Here is a 24610-nt window from a genome sequence, read left to right as displayed (position 1 = left end):
GGCCTGGGGCTGTTCAGAATGGCCTCAACTTTACCCACCTGAGGCCGGACTTCTCCTCTCCCCAGCTGATACCCCAGGTACCGGGTTTCCTGCCTGGCCCACTCACACTTCTGCAGGTTGAGTGTAAGTCCTGCTGCATTTGTTTCACAGTATTATTGGCCTGCACAAGACCAATTTTAATGCCTTTGGTATCAGCCATTCCAGAAACTAAAGCTTCTTGAATTTCAGCCATTCCAATCTGTAGTTCACTCTTGATGTCTGCCAGAGCAGTTTTTACAGTGCTCTGCAGGTTCGACAGGCCTGACTCAATAGTATTTTGCATATCAGTGAGTCCAAAGTGCATAACATTCTGCAGAGCTGCCAGATTGGTCTGCATACTATTTTGTAATTCTGTAATTGCTTTATTTCCTGCCTCCTGAAGCTTTAATGATTCTTTAGGAAAGTTGGCATCAAATGTTTGCATCAGCGTCAGTAGTGTCTTTCTCATTGACACAGGGTCCTGTCCACGTGTAACCTTAGACTGGCGTGTGGCTGCTTCAGGAGCTGACTCCCACTTCCACAATTTTTCCGATGTTTCTGGTTTAGGAATGACTTTCCTCCTCTGTGTTTCCTTCCCAGGTTGCAATTGATTCTGTGTGCCTTTTTGATCCATAAATTGAACATTGGCTTGCCTAAGTACAGACCGTGCTGTTGGTTTCACATCATGTTGCTTGGGATATTCTGCCAGGGATTTAGTAGAAGCAGGTAAAATCGGGACTCTTACAGAGGCACATGAATAATAGAAAATGACTCTATGGGTGTGGGGGTGGGAAGGATAAGATTGATTTCAGAGTAGGTTAAAATGTTGGCACAACTTCATGGGCCAAAAGACTGCTGTAATGTTCCACTTTATGTTCTTTGTTCTATGAAATAGATAAGTTTTTAATAGGAGGAAATTAAAGGGCAAAAACTACATCCGGAAAAATTGGATGCATCAGCAAGGGAGATGAGGCTGAGTACAGGGCTACGATAGGAAACTTTGTCACATGGTGTGAGCAGAATTATCTGCAGCTTAATGTGAAAAAGACTAAGGAGCTGGTGGTAAACCTGAGGAGAGCTAAGGCACCGATGACCCCTGTTTCCATCCAGGGGGTCGGTGTGGACATGGTGGAGGATTACAAATACCTGGGGATACAAATTGACAATAAACTAGACTGGTCAAAGAACACTGAGGCTGTCTACAAGAAGGGTCAGAGCCGTCTCTGTTTCCTGAGGAGACTGAGGTCCCTTAACATCTGTCGGACGATGCTGAGGATGTTCTGCGAGTCTGTGGTGGCCAGTGCTGTCATGCCTTCTCCTTCCCACCCTCCCCCCACCTTCTTTATAGGACCTCTGCTCCTTCCCCCTACAGTCCTGACGAAGGGTTCTGGCCCGAAACATCGACCGATCTTTTCCACGGATGCTGCCCGACCTGCTGAGTTCCTCCAGCATGTTGTGAGTGTTGCTCAGACACCCTGAGCCAATAGGCTGGTCCTGGACTTACTTCCTGGCATAATTTACATATTACTATTTAATTATTTATGGTTTTACATTGCTATATCTATACTCTATTCTTGGTTGGTGCAACTGTAACGAAAACCAATTTCCCTCGGGATCAATAAAATATGACTATGACTACTACTAGAAAGCATTCTTCTAGGGCGCATCACAATCTGGTATGGAAGTTGTCCTGTCCAAGACTGGAAGAAGCTGCAGAAGATCGTGAACACAGCCCAGCACATCACACAAACCAACCTTCCATCCTTGCACTCACTTTACACCGCACGCGGTCGGAGCAGTGCTGCCAGGATAATCAAGGACACGATCCACCCAGCCAACACACTTTTTGTCCCTCTTCCCTCCGGGAGAAAGCTCAGGAGCTTGAAGACTCGTACGGCCAGATTTGGGAACAGCTTCTTTCCAACTGTGATAAGACTGCTGAATGGATTCTGACCCAGATCTGGGCCGTACCCTCCAAATATCCGGACCTGCCTCTCGGTTTTTTGCACTACCTTACTTTCCCTTTTCTATTTTCTATTTATGATTTATAATTTAAATCTTTAATATTTAGTATTGATTTGTACTCCAAGGGGCGTGAAGCGCAGAATCAAATATTGATGTGATGATTGGCCACTATAATGTATAAAGTATGAACCTTGGGGCCTGTACTGTGCTGTACAGTTATATGTTCTATGGTCTACAATCCTGGGTTGCCAGAGCTGAGCAGAGGCAGCTTACCACCATGCACACCTGATTTTTATTTTAAAAGTGTAGATTTGTGGAGAAGGAGGATGAGAGGTGACCTGATGAAGTGTAGAAGATGATAATAGGCACAGATGGAGTGGGCAGCCAGAGACTTTCTGCCATGGTGGAAATGGCTAAGGGGTTATAATTTTAAGATGATTGTAGGAAAGTGTAGAGGGGATGTCAGAGGTAGGTTTTTTACACAGAGCGTGAAACACCTTGCCAGAGGCAATGTGAGAGCCAGGTGTGTTGGGGCCCTTGTGAGACATTCAGATCGGTACATGGACAATAGAAAATGGAGAGCTACACGAGAGGAAGGTCAGATTGATCTTCGTGTGGATTAAAAGGTCAGCACAACGTTGTTTGTTGAAGGGTCTGACCTGTTCGATGTTCACATGACCGGCACAACGTGGATTTATCCAATCATAACCTGCTGCTCTCTGTCTGGGCTGGACTGTTAACCAGCATGAGTTCCTCCATCCTTGGGAGTTGAGGTGGACTTCCTAACAAACTTACTTCTTCCTCCCCAGGTCCCAATTCTGAACATCTACACCATCGAGCTCAGTCACGGCGAGTTCAGCTGGAAGGTCAAGAGGAAGTTCAAGCACTTCCAGGAACTCCACCGGGAACTTCTCCGCTACAAGGCTCTGCTCCGTCTGCCGATCCCGACTCGGAGGTAATGTGAAATGTGGAAAACTGGCACTGTCCCCTTCTCCCCAGTCCCACCATGGGCTGTACCTAAACCTCGGCACACGTCTGTAGAGTCGGGGCATTCACACTGGTTCACCTGTCCCCTTCTCCCCAGTCCCACCTAAATCTCAGCACAGGTCCGTGGAGTCGGGGCAGTCACACTGGTTCACCTGTCCCCTTCTCCCCAGTCCCACCTAAATCTCAGCACAGGTCCGTGGAGTCGGGGCAGTCACACTGGTTCACCTGTCCCCTTCTCCCCAGTCCCACCTAAATCTCAGCACAGGTCCGTGGAGTCGGGGCAGTCACACTGGTTCACCTGTCCCCTTCTCCCCAGTCCCACCTAAATCTCAGCACAGGTCCGTGGAGTTGGGGCAGTCACACTGGTTCACCTGTCACCTTGTCCTTCCACACGGAGCAAGTGGGAGAAACTGGCGGCATGGCACATTGTGGTGCGGAGTATGGGGAAAAACTGAATATGTTAGAATGTGAGAGCTTGGGCGCAGGTGATATTCAAAGGTTTAGGAATGCCAGCGGTAAATTGCCATTATTTAGAGAGGATTTGAGAGCAGAGTAACAACGTTTGGGCAGGCTTAGTGAGACCTGACACCCTCCGTCAGTCAGGGCTGGCCATTCATGCTACTAAACTACATATATGTCTCTACATTCAGCCCTGAGATTCACTTTCTTACAGGAATCACAGTAAATACAAGAAATACAATCAGATTAATGAAAGACCACACCCAGCAGGACAAATAAGCAGTGTGCAAAAGACAAACTGCAAATACAGAAAAAGAGGGAAAAAAGAAATAACATAAATATCGATAAAATCAGATGAAGGATCCTTGAAAGTGGTTGTTGGAACAGTTCAGTGATGGGGTGAGAGAAGTTGAGTGAAGTTATCTCCTCTGGTTCAGGAGCCTGATGGTTGAGGGGTAATAACTGTTCCTGAACCTGGTGGTGTGGGACCTGATGGTTGAGGGGTAATAACTGTTCCTGAACCTGGTGGTGTGGGACCTGATGGTTGAGGGGTAATAACTGTTCCTGAACCTGGTGGTGTGGGACCTGATGGTTGAGGGGTAATAACTGTTCCTGAACCTGGTGGTGTGGGATCTGATGGTTGAGGGGTAATAACTGTTCCTGAACCTGGTGGTGTGGGACCTGATGGTTGAGGGGTAATAACTGTTCCTGAACCTGGTGGTGTGGGACCTGATGGTTGAGGGGTAATAACTGTTCCTGAACCTGGTGGTGTGGGACCTGAAGCTCCTGATAGCAGCAGAGAGAAGAGAGCAAGAAATGACAGAGAAGATTGGTAGCTCAGGTTAGCTGGATGTTGGGAGTCATACGACAGCACTCCATAGAGATGTACTCAGTGGTGAGAGGGATTTACCTGTGATGGACACTTTTTGACGTGGAGAGGATGCTTCCTATGGTGATAGGGATGAGGACCAGAGGACACAGCCTCGGGATAGAGGGGCATCCTTTCAGAACATAGATGAGGAGGAATTTCTTTAGCCAGAGAGAGGTGAATCTATGGAATTCGTTGCAGGCCAAGTCATTGGGTATATTTAAGGTAGAGGTTTTTGATCGGTCAGGGCATGAAGGGACATAGGGAGAAGGCAGGAGATTGGGATTGAGAGGGAAAATGGATCAGCCATGATGAAATGGTGGAGCAGACTCGATAGGCCAAACAGCCTAATTCTGCTCCTATATCTTATGGTTTTATGGATTTATTGTAGGATTTTCCATAAAAGGGCATTGTTGTTTCTATACCAGACCTGTCTACACTGTTGGTGCAACAACGTCAGACAGTGTACTTGCAAGCCAGGACAGTACGATATGGAGAGCAAGCTGTTGTCCATGCAGCAGGCTCCCCATTTCCACACAGCTGATGAATCCAAAGGAACGGCAGAGACTGATACAGTTTGGCACCAGCGGCGTCACAGGAGTTGCTGTTTAGTGTTGAACTCAACATAGGACTGCATTAGGGACTCCAGCTCCAGATTTACCCCCAAAACCTTTCCCATGAATGGGTGTAGCCACAAGGCGGTGGAGGTTTGAGACCAGCGTTTTCCTTCTGTTAGATGAGCTGCCAGCCGTGGTTGATGGGCCCCATCTGCCTGGACAGGGAGACCACAGCAGGAATACTGTGTACAGCCCAAGGTTAGCTTTAGTTGTCACATGTACATCAAAAAAAACGGGACATAGAGTGACATTCATTCTTTGTGTCAAATTAAATCACTGAGGATTGTGCTGGGAAGCTCACAAACGTCGGCATTTCACTGAATCTTTCGATGCATCTGTGACAAATAAAGCTAATCTTAAAGGTCTTTTGGCAAAGTGAGTGAATTTAACCCAGACAGGTGCAAAGTTATGTATTTTGGGAAGTCAGCCCAGGACAGGGCATGCACAGTAACTGATGAGGCCTTGTGGAGTGTTGCAGAAGAAGAAGGCCTTGGGCACAAGTACAAAGAAAACAGGAACTGGTGTAGACAGGGTGAAGGTGCATGGTGTATTTGCAGTGAGCTGCCAGAGGAGGCGCTGGAGTCAGGAACAGTAACAACATTTAAGAGATTTGTTTTATTGCAAGGATTTTAGAGTCATGTTTCATACCACTGACATGTTGTGAATTTTTTTGTTTTACATAAATTATGCTAATAAATATATTTTTTAAATAATTAAAATAAATAGTGCACAAAGAGAGCAAAAAAAAATATTGTAGTGTTCAGGTTTATTGTCCATTCAGAAATCTGCTTTATTTTATTTATTTACACAGTGCTGCCCCTTCCAGCCCAAAGAGCCACACCGCCCAGCAACCCACCTACTTAACACTAGCCTAATGACGGGACAATTTACAATGACCAATTAACCTGCTAGCCTGTACGCCTTTGAACTGTGGGAAGAACCCCATGTGGTTCATGAGGAGAACATACAGATGGCACCAGAACTCTGTTCTGGATTGCCCCGAGCTGTGACAGCATTAGGGCTGATGGCAGAGGGAGACCAGCTCCTCTGAAAACCTTAATGGCAGCAATGAGAAGAGGGCATGCCCTGGGTCATTTCCAGTAAAATAAAGAAATACAATAGAATTTACCAAAACTACACACAAACGAAGACTGACAAGCAACCAATGTGCAAAGGAAGACAAACTCTGCAAATAAATAAGTAAATAAATAGATAAATAATACTGAGGACATGAGTTGTAAAGAGTCCCTGAAAGTGAGTCTGAGTTGTGGAATCTGTTCAGTGATGTGATGGAGGAGTAATAGCTGATCCTGAACCTGGTGGTGTGGGTCCCGAGCCTCTGGAATGTGCAGGATATAGAATGAATGCAAGCAGCTGGGATTAGTACGGGTGTGGTCATCGGGATAGACACAGTGTGCAGCAGGGCCTGTTTCTACCCTGTAGAACTCTGTAATACACAGCACACTAGGCAGCATCCACAGAGAGGAGGACAGTGAGATTAAGGATTCAAGATTGTTTAATGTCATTTCCAGTACACAAGTGTAATGAAATAATTGTTACTCTGATGCAGCCAAAAATACACAATAAGATAAAGAACACAATAAAAAAACACAATAAATATAAATACATCAGATAGCTTCTTTACATAGGTTGTCACTAGACTGTAAATATGGTGACTGGGGGTAAATAATGAAGTTAGTGGGTGGAGATGTTGCTCATTCTTACTGTGTGGAGAAGTAACTGTTTTTGAGTCTGGTGGTCCTGGCATGGATGCTACTGTGATGGGAGAGGGTCAAACATTCCATGAGCAGGATGGGTGGGATCCTTCATGATGTTACTGGCACTTTCCCGGCACCCCTCTGTATACATGTCCTTGATGGTGGTTAAGCTTACACCGGTGATGTGTTGTGCAGTTTGAATTCCCACTGCAGAGCCTCCCTGTCTACCACAGAGTAGTTTCCGCACCCTGCAGCGATGCAGTTTGTCATTTGCTCTCCACTGTTGTGCCGTTAATGTAAAGGGGCTTGTGATTGGTGTGACTTTCAGACTGGTGAATAAATTGGTTTGCTACTGTCACATGAATTGAGTTCTGGTGAAAAACTGCTTTGCCTACTGTCCACACATTCAAATCTTCACATCAGTGCATTTTTATATTTCTTGAAATTTCACTTTTATTTATTTGCACATTTTGAGGCAGTACAAGGGAAAACAATAAAAGAATGCAGAGTAAAGTGTAACAGCTACAGAGACAGTGCAGTGCGGGCAGACAATAAGGTGCCAGATCATAACAAGGTGGATTGTGAGGTCAAGGGTCCATCATATTGTACTAGGGCACTGTTCAGTAGGCTTGTATAGATTGAAAAGTATTTCTGTCCCACTGAAGTCTACCATAATGAGGCAACAACCACAAAATGCTGAAGGAACTAGCTGGTCAGACAGCATCCCCGAAGGGTCTCGGTCTGAAGTCTCGACTCTTTATACCTTTATACCTTGTCGTTTTATTTGTTTGTGTGTGTGTGTGTGTGTGTGTGTGTATGTGTGTGCACGTACATGTTACTTTGTACTTCCCGCATTTGCAGCACGTTTTTGTCTTTAGGTTGCTTTACTGAAATTCATTATAACAAGCTAGATTGTGATTGTCATAATCTACCAGAATGAGGTAGATTGTGAAGCTGCGGCTCCATCCTTATCATCTTAAAGCATAAGACATAGGAGCAGAATTAGACCATTCAGCCCATCGACTCTGCTCCACTGTTCCATCATGGCTGATCCTGGATCCCACTCAACCCCACACACCTGCCTTCCCGCCATATCTTTTGATGCCCTGACCAATCAGGAAACCATCCACTTCCATCTTAAAAATATGCATGGACTTGGCCTCCACCGTAGTCTGGGGCAGAACATTCAGCAGAATTACTACTCCCGGGCAACAAAAAAATCCTTCTTACCTCTGTTCTAAAAGGTCGCCCCTCAATTCTGAGGCTGTGCTCTCTGGTTCTCGATACCCCCACCATAGGAAATATCCTCTCCATATCTACCCTATCTAGTCCTTTCAACATTAGGTAGGTTTCAATGAGATCCCCCCCCTCACAACTCACATTCTTCTAAATTCCAGAGGGTACAGGCCCAAAGCTGCCAAATGCTCCTCATTTGTTAACCCCTTCATTTCCAGAATCATCCTCATGAACCTTCTCTGGACTCTCTCCAATGACAACTCATCCTTTCTGAGGTATAGGGCCCAAAACTGTCGATAATACTCTAAATACAGGCTGACTAGTGTCTTGTAAAGCCTCAGCATTATCTCCTTGTTTATATATTCTATTCCCCTTGAAATAAATGCCAGCATTGCATTTACCCTCTTTCCCATAGACCCAACCCCTGTCCAGCTCTTGGCTCCATCCCTCCCCCTCCTGTCTTCTCCTATCATTTCAGATCTCCCCCTCCCCCTCCCCCTTTCAAATCTCTTACTAGCTCTTCCTTCAGTTAGTCCTGACGATTGGTCTCGGCCTGAAACGTCGACTGCACCTCTTCCTAGAGATGCTGCCTGGCCTGCTGCATTCACCAGCAACTTTTATGTGTGTTGCTTGAAATCCCAGCATCTGCAGAATTCCTGTTGTTTGAGTCCACACTGTTGTTCCTTTTACCAAAATGTATTATCATACATTTCCCAACACGGTATTCCACTGTTTTACCTAATCTTCCAACTTGTCTGTCCTCTTGCAATCTTATAGGACTGTTCAATAGTTTTACATAGATTGAAGAGAATTTCTGTCTTAGAGCAAGTCTACTGCTGTTATAATCAATGATCATATCTTTAAGAATTGATTTTAAAGTTCTCTTTTTAAACCTCTCAATGATCTGGGACCAGAGTACATCACAGAATCATTTTCATTTTATAATCCTGTTCGAGCTCTCAGGTCTTCTTCCGCCGGTCTCTTAAATTTAAACAACCTCCCTCAAAAGATAATTGGCAGCTCAGCTTGTTTGAACTAGACTCCTGAACTGTGGAATTCTATGCCTGAAACTATAAGGGAAGCAGACTCAGATGACACTTATAAACACCAGCTCAAAACCTACTTATTTAACCTTGCTTTTAACTAACACTCTGTCTTTTATTTTCAAGTTTATTTTTATTTTTCCTTTCATTTTCATGTTTGCACTTTACCCCATTGTAAAGCACATTGTCTGTATGAAAGGTGCTCTATAAATAAGTTATTTATTATTTCTCAGTTCAAGTTTGCAAAACCCGAGGTAGTTGAGGCAACCCAAGCACACTCATTTCCCAGTTGCCAAAGTAAAGTAAAGGCATCCGTTAGTCTTGCGAGACCATGGATCTGCACCTGGAAAGTCTTCACTCCCAGGGCGCGGGCCTGGGCAAGGTTGTATGGAAGACCAGCAGTTGCCCATGCTGCACGTCTCCCCTCTCCACGACACCGATGTTGTCCAAGGGAAGGGCATTAGGACCCATACAGCTTGGCACCAGTGTCGTCGCAGAGCAATGTGTGATTAAGTGCCTTGCTCAAGGATACAACACACGTTGCTTCGGCTGGGGCTCGAACTCACGACCTTCAGGTCGCTAGTCCAATGCCTTAACCACTTGGCCAGAATTAATAATAGTTATTATTAGGATTTGAATTTTCTCCTGCGTAGTTCAGTGATGAAGGGAAGTGAACATACTCAGTACGTAGGGAAGTTAAATTGTACTCCACAGATGCTCACGCCCAGTCAAAGCTGAGGAACCAGTTGGTCTGTTTTTCAGTCTGTAAAGTTGAGGAAGATGCTTATCAGGATGACAGCACCTCTCCCTCATTATAGATAATCACCCTGGCATGTTTAGCATTCATCCCAGATTTCTCTGAGCACACCTCAATGCACATAAGTACAATTATTAACTCAAGGTTCTGCAGATGCAAGAAATCTTGAGCAACACATGCACGCACACGCCTCACACATAAAATACTGGAGGAACTCAACAAATCAAACTTGCTGAGTTCCTCCAGATCAATACATTTATTGGCCGCTCTGTGTTGGTGAGAGGTGGAATCCTGAGGGAGGGTGCGGGAGGAGTTGGTGCAAATATGTGGAAAATGAGATGGTATTGGTGTGTTGAATACCTGATGGTCTAGCATAGAGATTGTGGGCTGAAGGGCCAGTTTCTCAGCAATATTACTCTATGACTTTGGTGTAAGTACATGCATGAAACTCTGACGTATTGGATAGTTCAAGTTCAATTTTAATTGTGATTCGCACATATAGATATACGCAGCTGAACAAAACAGCATCGTTTGAGCTGTGACTATGAAGGGAATGGGGGACATGCATAAACTCTGGGTATATGGGGCTCCTCAGCCATGGCTGACAGTTCACCTCAGAGAAGGAGAACTCTGATCTGAAACTGGCCGTACCCACACATGGGGAAGGCTTCGGGAGCACACCCAGAAGAAAAATCTGCACCTGGAGTTCCTAAGGCAGCCCCTCACTGAGTTCACTGCTGACTGGCAACTCCTGTGACGCTGCTGGTACCAAACGATCAGTCTCTGCTGGTCCTTTGGGTTGGAGAGGGGGAGCTTGCTACATGGGAAACACCTCGCGCTCCATATCGTACTGCCCTGGCTTGTGTATCACGTAGACAGTTGGGACGTAACATCCACGGTCAACCACAACCAGCCGATGGCCTCGTGACGCTGCCTGACCTGCTGAGTTCCTCCAGCATTTGATATGTAAATACAATTATTGATAAAGTGTTCTCCCTAATCATCCGTGAAAAGATGCTGGCAAGTTTTCATGCTGAACTGCCGTAGATGTGGTGAAAAGTGTCACCAGGGAAGAAGTTCCAGCGTTGAGTGACAAAGGAGCAGTGAATTACTTTGTGCCTAACGTGAAGCAGAGACCGAGTTTCTTTGTGTCCCAATAACCTTGCTGTTCTCGGGGGAAAACTCTATGCACCATCGATCTACAGGACAGGACAGGACAGGACACTCAGAGGTTTTTTTGTGTGACTGTTTTCCTGCTGTTGTAACTATACGGTGCTGTGTGTGGTGTTTGGTTCTCTGATTTGCATCTTGGCCTCAGAGATATGCTGTGTCGTTTGGCAGTATTCATGTTCAAAGTTCAAAGTAAATTTATTATCAAGGAACATATATGTCACCACGTACAACCCTGAGATGCGATTTCTTGTGGCAGATCCAAGAACCGTAATAGAATTAATGAAAGACTGCACCCAACAGATGGACAAAAAACCAACATGTAAAAGATAACAGATTGAGCAAGTACTGATAAATAAGCAATAAATATTGAAAACATGAGATGAAAAGTCCTTAACAGAGAGTCCATAGGTTGTGGGAACAGTTTAGTGTTGGGGAAAGTGAAGTTGAGTGAAGTTGTCCCCTCTGGTTCAACAGCCTGATGGGTGAGGGGCAATAACTCTTCCTTAACCAGGCCGTGTGAGTCGTGAGGCTCCTGTACCTCTTTCCTGATGGCAGCAGTGAGAAGAGAGCGTGGCCTGGATGTTGGGGGTCCTTGATGATAAACGCTGCTTTCCTACGACAGCGCTCCGTGCAGATGTGCTCAATGTTGGGGAGGTTTCTGCTTGTGATGGACTGGACTGTATCCACTACCTTACTGTAGGCTTTTTCACACGAGGGCATTGTCGTTTCCACACCAGGCCCGTCTACTTGGTTGCACCGTCAGTCAATACACAAACCAGTGACACACTGATGTTTCCATACCAGACTGCGATGCAATTAGTCAATATACCCTGCACCGCACATCAGTCAGAGTTTATCAATGATTTAAATATCAGGCAAACCTTCGCAAACTTTGAAGGAAGTAGAGCCACTGCCATACTTACGTCGTTATTGCATTTATGTCTGGGCCCAGGGTATCTGAATGGATGAATGACAATTAAACTTGAGCTTGAAGGGGGTGTTGATGGAGGAAGTTCTGTTGCAGTGGCTTTGGAGGGTAAATGTGACTGTCATTGTAGGTGGTGTGTGCCAAAGGGGGTTCGACTGAGAAGGGGTGGTGAAGATGGGAACTACAGTGGAGAACACTTTGTGATGTTGGTGGATGCAGTGGGTACTGGGAGAGTTGGTGCTCGGGGAGAGTGTCCGTAGGCTGTGAGAATGTGTTTAGCGGTGTGATGAGTCAGTAATAAGGAGAATCTGTGGCCTCTGGGAGGGCATTTAATGGGTGTGAGGAATGTTGATGATGGGAAGGTCTGTGGGCTCTGGGAGGGGATTTAATGGGTGTGGAGAATGTTAGCGATGGGGAGATCTGTTTGCTCTGGCAATGGATTTTTTTGAGTGGGGAGACTGAGTGATGGGGTGAATCTGTGGGCTCTGGGAATACGTGGTTTATGAGGATGTTTTACTAAAGGCTTTTCCTTCTGGTTTCTTGCTCCACAGTTTCACGGCACGAAGGCAGACGGTAAAGCGAGGGGAGCCGCGGAACATGCCGTCATTACCTCGCAACTCGGAGCACATCGTAAGGGAAGAGCAAATCTCCAGCCGCCGGGTACGTTACTGGAATCCACCCCCTCCCCCCAGTGTGTGGGCTATTGGAGCTGAGCGAGGGCGGGGCACCCACTCCCAGCCACACAGGGTTAAGCCTTACCCTCTGCATCTCTCCAGAACGTCAGCCAGCTTTCCGAGATCTCACGATCCTTTCTGTCGTCCAGCATTCCACCTGCACCAACTTTTAAAAGATTATGTATCTGAGTTCCATTCTCTCTTTCCCTGCATGCCAAGGACTTTGTTCTACAACACTCTCCAAGGCCCTGGTATTTACTGTGTACACCCTGCCCTGGTCAAACTTCCTGAAATACTGTACATAACTTCAGACCTGACAAGGAGTCTCAACCTGAAATTTTCACTGTTTATTCCCCTCCATAGATGCTGCCTGACCTGCTGAGTTCCTCCAGCATTTTGTGTGTTGCTCTAGATTTCCAGCACCTGCGGAATCTCTTGTACTTATCTCATCACACTGGACAACAAAGATTTTGCTTCCTGAATACTTTCGGGTGTATCTTAGGGATTTTAGGCTGCAAATCATGAAAATCACCATGAAATATCCCTATCACACACAATTTTTTTTGAAGGCCTATATTTGTTATTCCAATTCATAATTCAAGTCAATTAAAATGTTGCCCACAATGAAGCTGAAAAGTTTTCTGTCTTGTCCAGGCATGCCTGGGCAGGCTTAGGCAGGGCAAATGCAGCATGGCAGGACAGGTTTTAGAAAGACTGCTACAAGGAATGCAGCTTGGATACACCAAGTACTGTTGTTTCATTTGCTAATGGGGCAACCATGCAACACACAGCTTGAACCCCATCATCAAGTTCGCCGATGACGTGACCGTGGTGGGTCTCATCAGCAAGAATGATGAGTCAGCATACAGAGAGGAGGTGCAGCGGCTAACAGACTGGCACAGAGCCAACAACCTGTCCCTGAATGTGAACAAAACAAAAGAGATGGTTGTTGACTTCAGGAGGACACGGAGCGACCACTCTCCACTGAACATCGACGACTCCGCCGTAGAGATCGTTAAGAGCACCAAATTTCTTGGTGTTCACCTGGCGGAGAATCTCACCTGGTCCCTCAACACCAGCTCCGTAGCAAAGAAAGCCCAGCAGTGTCTCTACTTTCTGCGAAGGCTGAGAAAAGTCCATCTCCCACCCCCCATCCTCACCACATTCTACAGAGGTTGTATTGAGAGCATCCTGAGCAGCTGCATCACTGCCTGGTTCGGAAATTGCACCGTCTCAGATCGCAAGACCCTGCAGCGGATAGTGAGGTCAGCTGAGAAGATCATCGGGGTCTCTCTTCCCACTATCACAGACATTTACACCACACACTGCATCCGCAAAGCAAACAGTATTATGAAGGAGCCCACGCACCCCTCATACAAACTCTTCTCCCTCCTGCCATCTGGCAAAAGGCACCGAAGCATTCGGGCTCTCACGACCAGACTATGTAACAGTTTCTTCCCCCAAGCCATCAGACTCCTCAATACCCAGAGCCCGGACTGACACCAACCTACTGCCGTCTACTGTGCCTATTGTCTTGTTTATTATTTATTGTAATGCCTGCACTGTTTTGTGCATTTTATGCAGTCCTGGGTAGGTCTGTAGTCTAGTGTAGTTTTGTGTTGTTTTATGTAGTTCAGTGTAGTTTTTGTATTGTTCGTGTAGCACCATGGTCCTGAAAAACTTTGTCTCATTTTTACTGTGTACTCGTCAAAATGACAAAAAAAAGTGACTTGACTTGACTAAAGAATCTTATTACATAAAAAGGATTGGTCACTCTGTAAGCAGTTAATTCCAGGGCGGAAAAGTGTGGCACATGAGCCACTTGTAGACCCATCAAAGATATTTTTGCCTCCTCTTCATATAAAACTGGGGCTTATGAAAAATTTTATGAATGTGATGAACAAGGATTTTGATATTTGAGACAGATGTTTCCCAGAAGTACTGATGAAATAGAAATAGAAAAGGCCTGTCAGAAGGGCAGTGTTATGATAATTGTGGGGGATTTTAACATGCGAGTAGATTGGGAAAATCAGGTCAACACTGGATCTCGAGAGAGAATTTGTAGAATGACTGCGAGATGGCTCTTTGGAACAGCTTGTTGTTGAGCCCACTAGGGGATCGGCTGTACTGGATTGGGTATTGTGTAATGAACCGAAGATGATTAGAGAGATTGTGGTGAAGGAACCCTTAGGAGGCAGTGATCATAACATGATTGAGTTCACTGTGAAATTAGAAAAAGAGAAGCCGAAATCCGATGTGTTGGTATTTCAGTGGAGTAAAGGAAATTACAGTGGCATGAGAGAGGAACTGGCCAAAGTTGACTGGAAAGAGACACTGGCGGGAAAGACGGCAGAGCAGCAGTGGCTGGAGTTTATGCGAGAAGTGAGGAAGGTGCAAGACAGGTATATTCCAAAAAAGAAGAAATTTTCGAATGGAAAAAGGATGCAACCGTGTCTGACAAGAGAAGTCAAAGCCAAAGTTAAAGTAAAGGAGGGGGCATACAAGGAAGCAAAAATTAGTGGGAAGACAGATGATTGGGAAGTTTTTAAAAGCTTACAAAAGGAAGCTAAGAAGGTCATTAAGAGGGAAAAGATGAACTATGAAAGGAAGCTAGCAAATAATATAAAAAAGGATACTAAAAGCTTTTTCATGTATATAAAGAGTAAAAGACAGGCGAGAGTAGATATAGGACCGATAGAAAATGATGCTGGAGAAATTTTAATGAGAGATAAGGAGATGGCGGAAGAGCTGAACAAGTATTTTGCATCAGTCTTCACTGAGGAAGACATCAGCAGTATACCGGACACTCAAGGGTGTCAGGGAAGAGAAGTGCGCACAGTCACAATTACGACAGAGAAAGTACTCAGGAAGCTGAATAGGCTAAAGGTCGATAAAACTCCCGGACCAGATGAAATGCACCCTCGTGTTCTGAAGGAAGTAGCTGTGGAGATTGCGGAGGCATTAGCAATGATCTTTCAAAAGTCGATAGATTCTGGCATGGTTCCGGAGGACTGGAAGATTACAAATGTCACTCTGCTATTTAAGAAGGGGGCAAGGAAGCAAAAAGGAAATTATAGACCTGCTAGCTTGACTTCGGTGGTTGGGAAGTTGTTGGAGTCGATTGTCAAGGATGAGGTTACGGAGTACCTGGAGGCATATGACAAGATAGGCAGAACTCAGCATGGATTCCTTAAAGGAAAATCCTGTCTGACAAGCCTATTACAATTTTTTGAGGAAATTACAAGTAGGCTAGACAAGGGAGATGCAGTGGACGTTGTATATTTGGATTTTCAGAAGGCCCGTGACAAGGTGCCACACATGAGGCTACTTAACAAGATAAGAGCCCATGGAATTACGGGGAAGTTACATACGTGGATCGAGCGTTGGCTGATTGGCAGGAAACAGAGAGTGGGAATAAAGGGATCCTATTCTGGTTGGCTACCGGTTACCAGTGGTGTTCCACAGGGGTCTGTGTTGGGGCCGCTTCTTTTTACATTGTACATCGACGATTTGGATTATGGAATAGATGGCTTTGTGGCTAAGTTTGCTGATGATATGAAGATAGGTGGGTAGTGCTAAGGAAACAGAGAGTCTGCAGAGAGACTTGGATAGATTGGAAGAATGGGCAAAGAAGTGGCAAATGAAATACAATGTTGTATGGTTATGCACTTTGGCAGAAGAAATAAACGGACAGAGTATTATTTAAATGGGGAGAGAATTCAAAGTTCTGAGATGCAACGAGACTTGGGAGTCCTCGTACAGGATACCCTTAAGGTTAACCTCCAGGTTTAGTCGGTGGTGAAGAAGGCGAATGCAATGTTGGCATTCATTTCTAGAGGAATAGAGTATAGGAGCAGGGATGTGATGTTGAGGTTCTATAAGACGCTGGTAAGATCTCACTTGGAGTACTGTGGGCAGTATTGGGCTTTTTATTTAAGAAAGGATGTGCTGACGTTGGAGAGGGTACAGAGAAGATTCGTTAGAATGATTCCGGGAATGAGAGGGTTAACATATGAGGGATGTTTGTCCGTTCTTGGACTGTATTCTTTGGAGTTTAGAAGAATGAGGGGGGACCTCATAGAAACATTTCGAATGTTGAAAGGCATGGACAGAGTGGATGTGGCAAAGTTGTTTCCCATGATGGGGGAGTCTAGTACGAGAGGGCATGACTTAAGGATTGAAGGGCGCCCTTTCAGAACAGAGATGCGAAGAAATTTTTTTAGCCAGAGGATGGTGAATCTATGGAATTTGTTGCCACGGGCAGCAGTGGAGGCCAAGTCATTGGGTGTATTTAAGACAGAGATTGATAGGTATCTGAGTAGCCAGGGCATCAAAGGTTATGGTGAGAAGGCAGGGGAGTGGGACTAAATTGGAGAATGGATCAGCTCATGATAAAATGGCGGAGCAGGCTCATTGGTCCGAATGGCCGACTTCTGCTCCTTTGTCTTATGGTCTTATGGTCCAGTACTGTGCTGTACGTTTCTATGTTCTATGATCCTGCGTCCCTGGAGCTGGGTGGAGGAAGCTTATCAAGTTGCCCTGCTGATTTTTAATTGTGAAATGGGATTTAGAGAGAAGGAAGGTGAGAGGTGACCTGATAGAGGTATAGAAAGTGACAACAGATGTGGTTCCAGTGCCCAGCCAGACACTTTCCCAGGGTAGAAATGGGTAAGACAAGGGGACATAATTTTAAGGTGATTGGGAGAAAGTGTAGGGGGGATGTCAGAGGTAGGTTAACCCCTCCCCCATGGAGAATAGTGGGTGCACGGAATGCATTGCCTGGGGTGGTGGCAGAAGAGATACATTAGGGACATTTAAGAAACACAGATGATTGAAAAATCAGGGGTTATGGAGCAGGGAAATTTTACATTGGTCTTGGAGTAGGTTAAATGTTTTGCACAACACTAAGAACTGAAGGGCCTGTAGTGTTCTATGCTCTAAAGTTGTGTATAATATCTGTTTGTCATGCCTTTAATCTATTTGATTGCTGCTGCTAAAAGCTAACTTTAATGGCATATATACCCTGGGTATATGTGGCGATGACCATGAACTTGAAGTTGCAAATCTTCTCTTGTGCCCACAGAAGCAGCTGGAGGATTACCTGACCAAGCTACTGAAGATGCCCATGTATCGAAACTATCACACTACGGTGAGCTCTTTCCTCATGTCCGCGATCCATCTGCTCTCCAAGGCGTTAAAGTTAGAAAGTGGAGAGGATCCCACAGTGGGATCTTCTCAATGGGCACCTGCCTAGCACCCTCCCCTCAAGTAATGGCTGCCCTCTTGCTCGTAGACAGTCACAGTTTAGATCCTTCAGGTTCAAGTTTAATTGTCATTCATCCACACATGTGTATACAGATAAACAAAACAGCGTTCCTTAAGGACCGGGTTTGCGAAACATAGTACCAACAGTCACACAGCACAAGGAACATATAGTACATACGTATAATCACAACAGCAGAAAAAACATACAATTACAAAAAAAAACAATATAAAACAAAATCTAGCCCAAGTTTCTGAGTGTCATGGCCTGCAGATTGATAGTGCTTGGATGTTGTCCTGGAGCCACGTTTATGCAACATCAAGCCTGTAGCAGTTCCTCATTTCACTCAAGTGCAGCTGCTGAGGAACACAATCCAGCTTGTCTGTCACTGAGTCAAGAAAAAAAAATATAAATTGATTATTAATCACATCTCTTCATCGGTTGTTCTCGATATTTACTGCTTATTTATTATTATTATTATTGTATTACTTTTTGTGTTTACACCGTTTGTTGTTTTTCGCACATTGATTATTTGTCCACTCTGCTAGGTGTGGTCTTCCATTAATTCTGTTGTGTTTCTTGTGTCTCTGTGAATATGGTACCCACAAGAAACAGCTTCTTAGTGGTTAACTTAATGCCTTACAGTACAAACAAACCCGGGTTCAATACCTGCCACCGCTTGTAAGGTGTTTCTACTTTCTCCCAGTGACCTCATGGGTTTCCTCCTACATTCCAGAGCTGCAGCAGTTGGTAGGTTAATTGGTCATTGTAAATTGCCCTATAATTAGACGAGTATTCACTTGGGGGAATTGCGGGGCGATCTGGCCTACGCCTCACTGTATCTCAACAAAAACAATTTTAAAAAAATTAAAAATGTATCTCGAGGCAGTGTATGGTGGTATATATGTGCTTTGATATGAAGCTTACTTTGAAATCCTCACTTGCCCATTGCCTCTTCCTGGTGCCCATCCTTCCCTTTCTCTCCACTCTCCTCTCCTCTCGAGCCACCCTCCTGGCAGCTTGTCCCCTTCCCCTCCTCGCACCTTCCCCCTTCCCCTCCTCGCACCTTCCCCTTCTCCTCCTCGCACCTTCCCCTTCCCCTCCTCGCACCTTCCCCCTTCCCCTCCTTGCACCTGCCCCCTTCCCCTCCTTGCACCTTCCCCTTTCCCTCCTCGCACCTTCCCCTTCCCCTCCTCGCCCCTTCCCCTCCTCGCACCTTCCCCTTCCCCTCCTCGCACCATCACCCTTCCCCTCCTCGCACCTTCCCCTTCCCCTCCTCGCACCTTCCCCTTCCCCTCCTCGCACCTTCCCCTTCCCCCCTTGCACCTTCCCCTCCTCGCACCTTCCCCTTCCCCTTCTCGCACCTTCTCCTTCCTCTCCTCGCACCTTCTCCTTCCCCTCCTCACACCTTCCCCTTCCTCCTTCCCCTCCTCGCACCTTCCCCTTCCCCTCCTCACCCCTTCCCCTTCCCCTCCTCGCCCCTTCCCCTCCTCGCACCTTTCCCTTCCCCTCCTCGCACCTTCTGCTCCTCGCACCTTCCCCCTTCCCCTCCCCGCACCTTCCCCTTCCCCTCCTCGCACCTTCCCCTCCTCGCACCTTCCCCTTCCCCTCCTCACACCTTCCCCTCCTCGCACCTTCCCCTTCCCCTCTTCGCACCTTCCCCTTCCCCTCCTCACACCTTCCCCTTCCCCTCCTCGCACCTTCCCCTTTCCCTCCTCGCACCTTCCCCTTCCCCTCCTCGCACCTTCACCCATCCCCTCCTCGCACCTTCCCCTTCCCCTCCTCGCACCTTCACCCTTCCCCTCCTCGCACCTTCACCCTTCCCCTCCTCGCACCTTCCCCTTCTCTCCTCGCCCCTTCCCCTCCTCGCACCTTCACCGTTCCCCTCCTCGCACCTTCACCCTTCCCCTCCTCGCACCTTCCCCTTCTCCCCTCGCCCCTTCCCCTCCTCGCACCTTCCCCCTTCCCCTCCTCGCACCTTCCCCCTTCCCCTCCTCGCACCTTCCCCCTTCCCCCCTCACACCTTCCCCTCCTCGCACCTTCCACTCCTCGCACCTTCCCCTTCCCCTCCTCGCACCTTCCCCCTTCCCCTCCTCGCACCTTCCCCTTCCCCCCTCGCACCTTCCCCTCCTCGCACCTTCCCCTTCCCCTCCTTACACCTTCCCCTTCCTCCTTCCCATCCTCGCACCTTCCCCTTCCCCTCCTCGCACCTTCCCCTTTCCCCTCCTCGCACCTTCCCCTTTCCCCTCCTCGCACCTTCCCCTTCCCCTCCTCGCACCTTCCCCTTCCTCTCCTCGCACCTTCCCCTTCCCCTCCTCGCACTTCCCCCTTCCCCTCCTCGCACCTTCCCCTTCCCCTCCTCGCACCTTCCCCTTCCCCCTTCCCCTCCTCGCACCTTCCCCTTCCCCCTTCCCCTCCTCGCACCTTCTCCTTCCCCTCCTCGCACCTTCCCCTTCCCCTCCTCGCACCTTCCCCTCCTCGCACCTTCCCCCTTCCCCTCCTCGCACCTTCCCCCTTCCCCTCCTCGCACCTTCCCCTTCCCCTCCTCGCACCTTCCCCCTTCCCCTCTTCGCACCTTCCCCTTCCCCTCATCGCACCTTCCCCTCCTCGCACCTTCCCCTTCCCCTCCTCGCACCTTCCCCCTTCCCCTCTTCGCATCTTCTCCTTCCCCTCCTCGCACCTTCCCTTCCCCTCCTCGCACCTTCCCCCTTCCCCTCCTCGCACCTTCCCCTTCCCCTCCTCGCACCTTCCCCCTTCCCCTCTTCGCACCTTCCCCTTCCCCTCATCGCACCTTCCCCTCCTCGCACCTTCCCCTTCCCCTCCTCGCACCTTCCCCTTCCCCTCCTCGCACCTTCCCCCTTCCCCTCTTCGCATCTTCTCCTTCCCCTCCTCGCACCTTCCCTTCCCCTCCTCGCACCTTCCCCCTTCCTCTCCGTGCACCTTCCCCCTTCCCCTCCTCGCACCTTCCCCTTCCCCTCCTCATAACTTCCCCCTTCCCCTCCTCGCACCTTCCCCCTTCCCGTCCGCGCACCTTCCCCCTTCCCCTCCTCGCACCTTCCCCCTTCCCCTCCTCGCACCTTCCCCCTTCCCCTCCTCGCACCTTCCCCTTCCCCTCCTCGCACCTTCCCCCTTCCCCTCCTTGCACCTTCCCCTTCCCCTCCTCATACCTTCCCCCTTCCTCTCCGCGCACCTTCCCCCTTCCCCTCCTCGCACCTTCCCCTTCCTGTCCGCGCACCTTCCCCCTTCCCCTCCTCGCACCTTCCCCCTTCCCCTCCTCATAACTTCCCCCTTCCCCTCCTCGCACCTTCCCCTTCCCCTCCTCGCACCTTCCCCCTTCCCCTCCTCGCACCTTCCCCTTCCCCTCCGCGCACCTTCCCCTTCCCCTCCTCATACCTTCCCCTTCCCCTCCTCGCACCTTCCCCTTCCCCTCCTCATACCTTCCCCCTTCCCCTCCTCACACCTTCCCCCTTCCCCTCCTCGCACCTCCCCCTCCCCCTTCCTTTCCAGTGCTGAGATAGGGTCTGAGCCCCATCATTGACTGTTTACTGCTCTCCGTAGCCCCTGCTGAGTTGCTCTGCATTTCCAGCATCTACAGTCTCTTGTTTCTTGCCGACATCCTCCAGTTTGATTGACAGAGTCTGGTTTCTGGCTGTTTATTTTGTTACTGTGTGGGACCTTTCTTCCTTTCTTCCTGCCCCGATTTGTGAGGCTATTGGGACATCACGTAGCACACCAGAAATCCAAGTGACCTTCTTTGTTTCTCCCGCAGATGGAGTTCATTGGAGTTAGCCAGCTCTCTTTCATTCATCACCTCGGACCCAAGGGCCTGTAAGTGGTTTGTTAACTGAACTAGTAATTCCTCCCACCCCCCCACCCACTGTTCTGTCATGCTCTAAGGGTAATCTGTCCATCTCAATGTCACTGGGTCTCATAGCACACATTGAGGCCACTCAGCCCATTTGTGCATGTACCAGCCTTTCTGATGTGTTGACGCTGCTGTCTTCCAGAATGCGTTTCAAACTGGCGCTGAAGGGTGGGGAGGGAGAAAGGCGTTGACTACTGCTGTGTTTAATCCAGACGGTGGAGGACGGGTTTGGTTACTGGACTAGTTAATCCAAAAATTGAGGGGGCGGGGTTTGCTTACTGGTCGTTAATCCAGAGGGTGAGGGAAGGGGTTTGTTTACTGGACTAGTTAATCCAAAAATTGAGGGAGGGGTTTGTTTACTGGACTAGTTAATCCAGAGGGTGAGGGAAGCGTTTGTTTATTGGACTAGTTAATCCAGAGGGTGAGGGAGGGGTTTGTTTACTGGACTAGTAATTTGTCATAGGGAGGGGTTTGCTAATTGTATTAGTAATTTGTCATGGGGGTGGGTTTGCTAATTGAACTAGTAATTTGTTGTGGGGAGGGGTTTGCTAATTGGACTAGTAATTTGTCGTGGGGGAGGGGTTTGCAAATTGGACTAGTAATTTGTCATGGGGGAGGGGTTTGCAAATTGGACTAGTGATTTGTTGTGGGGAGGGGTTTGCTTACTGGATGAGTAATTTGTCGTAGGAAGGTTTTGGTTACTGGACGAGTAATTCGTCGTGGAAGAGGGGTTTGGTTACTGAGCGAGTAATTTGTCGTGGGGAGCATGGTTCTTCCCTTCCTTAACCTGATATGTTGTTTTGCAATCTTATATCTGTTTTCCATGCTGACCTCCTCCTGAAGCATGTTTGGGTGTTAAAACGCCAGCCCGGGTATGAGTCTGTATGTGAGTGTGCCTTTGGGTTTTTGTAAAACCCTATCTCACCCCCCAGTGCAAAACAAAATGCTGGAGGAACTCAGCAGGCCAGACAACATCCATGGAAATGAATAAACAGTTGACATTTTGGGCCAAGACCGTTCTTCAGGACCGGAAAGGGAGGGGGAAGAGGCCAGAATAAGAAGGTGGGAGGGGGAATGAGAACAACTGGCTGATGATAGGTGAGACCAAGTGAGGGGGAAGGTGGGTGGGTGGGGAGGGGCGTGAAGTAAGAAGCTGGGAGGTGAAAGGGCTGGAGAAGGAGAGTGGACCATGGGAGAAAGGGAAAAAGGAGGAGGTGATAGGCAGGTGAGGAGAAGAGAAGAGATAAAGGGCCAGAGTAGGAAATTGAAGAATAAGGAAGGGGAGGGGTGGGGGAAATTACCGGACGTTGGAGAAATCATTGTTCATAGCATCAGGTTGGAGGCTACCCAGACACAATATGAGGCATTGCTCCAATATCTACCAGTAATGGGATCTGCTTTCCTTCCCAGCTCCGGTATCTATGTGACTACAAACCAGTGGGCTCCTATCTGAAATAATCTGGCCCAGGAGGAAAGTTAAAGCTGTCTGATGGGGTTGGGGGTGTGGGGGGTTATTACTCAGAGGACACTGGGTTTGGGCAGCTGATGACTGAACTTGCTGGAGGGAGAGGAGAAATGGCAGAGGCAGTTCTGGGGGTGACCAGGATATGGGCACAGAGTTGGGGGGAGCGGAGGGAACCATGGGATATGGAGTATTAAAGCACAGCACAGGCTCCCCAGCCCCAATGTTGTGCCAACCTTTCCCTCTGTTCTAAGATCAATCTAACTCTGCTAAACCCGTCTGTGAAAGGAGGAGGGATGTGCATGGGGTGAGCAAACCCATCCTGTAGAAACCAGACCTACAGAAACACCAACTCCACCCGTCTGTGAAAGGAGGAGGGATGTGCATGGGGTTAGTAACACCATCCTATAAAAACCCAGACCTACAGAAACACCAACTCCACCCGTCTGTGAAAGGAGGAGGGATGTGCATGGGGTTAGTAACACCATCCTGTAAAAACCCAGACCTACAGAAACACTCATCGCTGGGAGAGGAAGGAACTTCACCGAGAAGGTGGTTGAAGTTGTGTGGGAAAGCAGAAACCACAGGGCCAATCAACCTTCTATTGGCCCAGGACACAGGGCTCTGGTGAACTTCTGCTGGTGACCTTTGCTCCAGTAGGTGTCATTGGCTTAAGAAGATCAATCTAACCCTTCCCTCCCCCACTTTCCCATCATCCACGTGCCTATCTACGAGTTTCTTAAACGTCCCTAATGTATCTGACTCTACCATCACCCTGGCACACCCACAACTGTGTAAAACAAAATCTCTGACATCCCCTTATACTTTCCTGCAATCACCTTAAAATGATGCCCCTGGTTGGGGTGGGTTGAAAAGTCAGCACAACACCAGGGGCTAGGTTCTTCGAGAAGTCTGCGAAAGAGTCTGATGTAAGTGAGACTGAGGGTGCCTTTGAGTCTGGTGGTGAGGGCTCTGTGGTTTGATTCTTTTTCCTGACAGAAGGGGACAGAGGAGAGAATGTCCAGGGGTGGAGAGGCCTACGCTCTACTGTACCCTTCCACGTTCTGCGTGGCAACACCAGCCACAGAGAGAGGTTGATCAGAATTCTTCTTTTTGCAGGGAAGGTTTTGTGATGAAGCGTTCCGGGGGTCACAGAATTCCCGGCCTCAACTGTTGCGGGAGGAATCAGATGTGTTACCGCTGGTCCAAGAGGTAGGTGAACGGACTTCTCCGTGTTTTATCCACTTTCAATCTATTCAATATACGTATATTGTAATTGACTGATTTATTTATTTATTATCATTTTATTTTGGTTTTTTTTCTTCTGTATTATCTAATGCTGCTGCTAAGTTAAAAAATTTCACGTCACATGCCGGTGATAATAAACTCGATTCTGATTCTGAACTGGAAGTCTGTCTTCCCCAGGTTGTGTTGTGTAGGAACGATAATCGTGTTAGTGCGATCCCCAGCTGACGCTCTTGGCCACGGTCTCCCACTGCTTCATTAAACACCTCAGGCACATGATGTCGCTGATTAACTAGACTGCCAGCTCAGACTCTTTCCTGAAGAACACTTTA

General features: G+C 47.8%; 1 protein-coding gene across 2 annotated transcripts in view; it reads left to right on the top strand.

Annotated features, from left to right (window-relative positions):
• Window positions 1–24610, top strand: part of LOC140196145 (phospholipase D1-like) — a 225430-nt gene that overhangs the window by 65339 nt on the left and 135481 nt on the right. For both annotated transcript variants that reach the window (XM_072254882.1, XM_072254881.1), the window contains exons 4-8: window positions 2793–2938; window positions 12321–12429; window positions 17527–17592; window positions 21476–21534; window positions 24153–24245. In XM_072254882.1, coding sequence (XP_072110983.1) covers window positions 2793–2938; window positions 12321–12429; window positions 17527–17592; window positions 21476–21534; window positions 24153–24245 — 473 coding nt within the window. The remainder of the gene's footprint in view (window positions 1–2792; window positions 2939–12320; window positions 12430–17526; window positions 17593–21475; window positions 21535–24152; window positions 24246–24610) is intronic.

Source organism: Mobula birostris, chromosome 4, assembly GCF_030028105.1.
Source record: "Mobula birostris isolate sMobBir1 chromosome 4, sMobBir1.hap1, whole genome shotgun sequence".
NCBI lineage: Eukaryota > Metazoa > Chordata > Chondrichthyes > Myliobatiformes > Myliobatidae > Mobula > Mobula birostris.
This window is presented reverse-complemented; position numbering and strand designations above follow the sequence as displayed.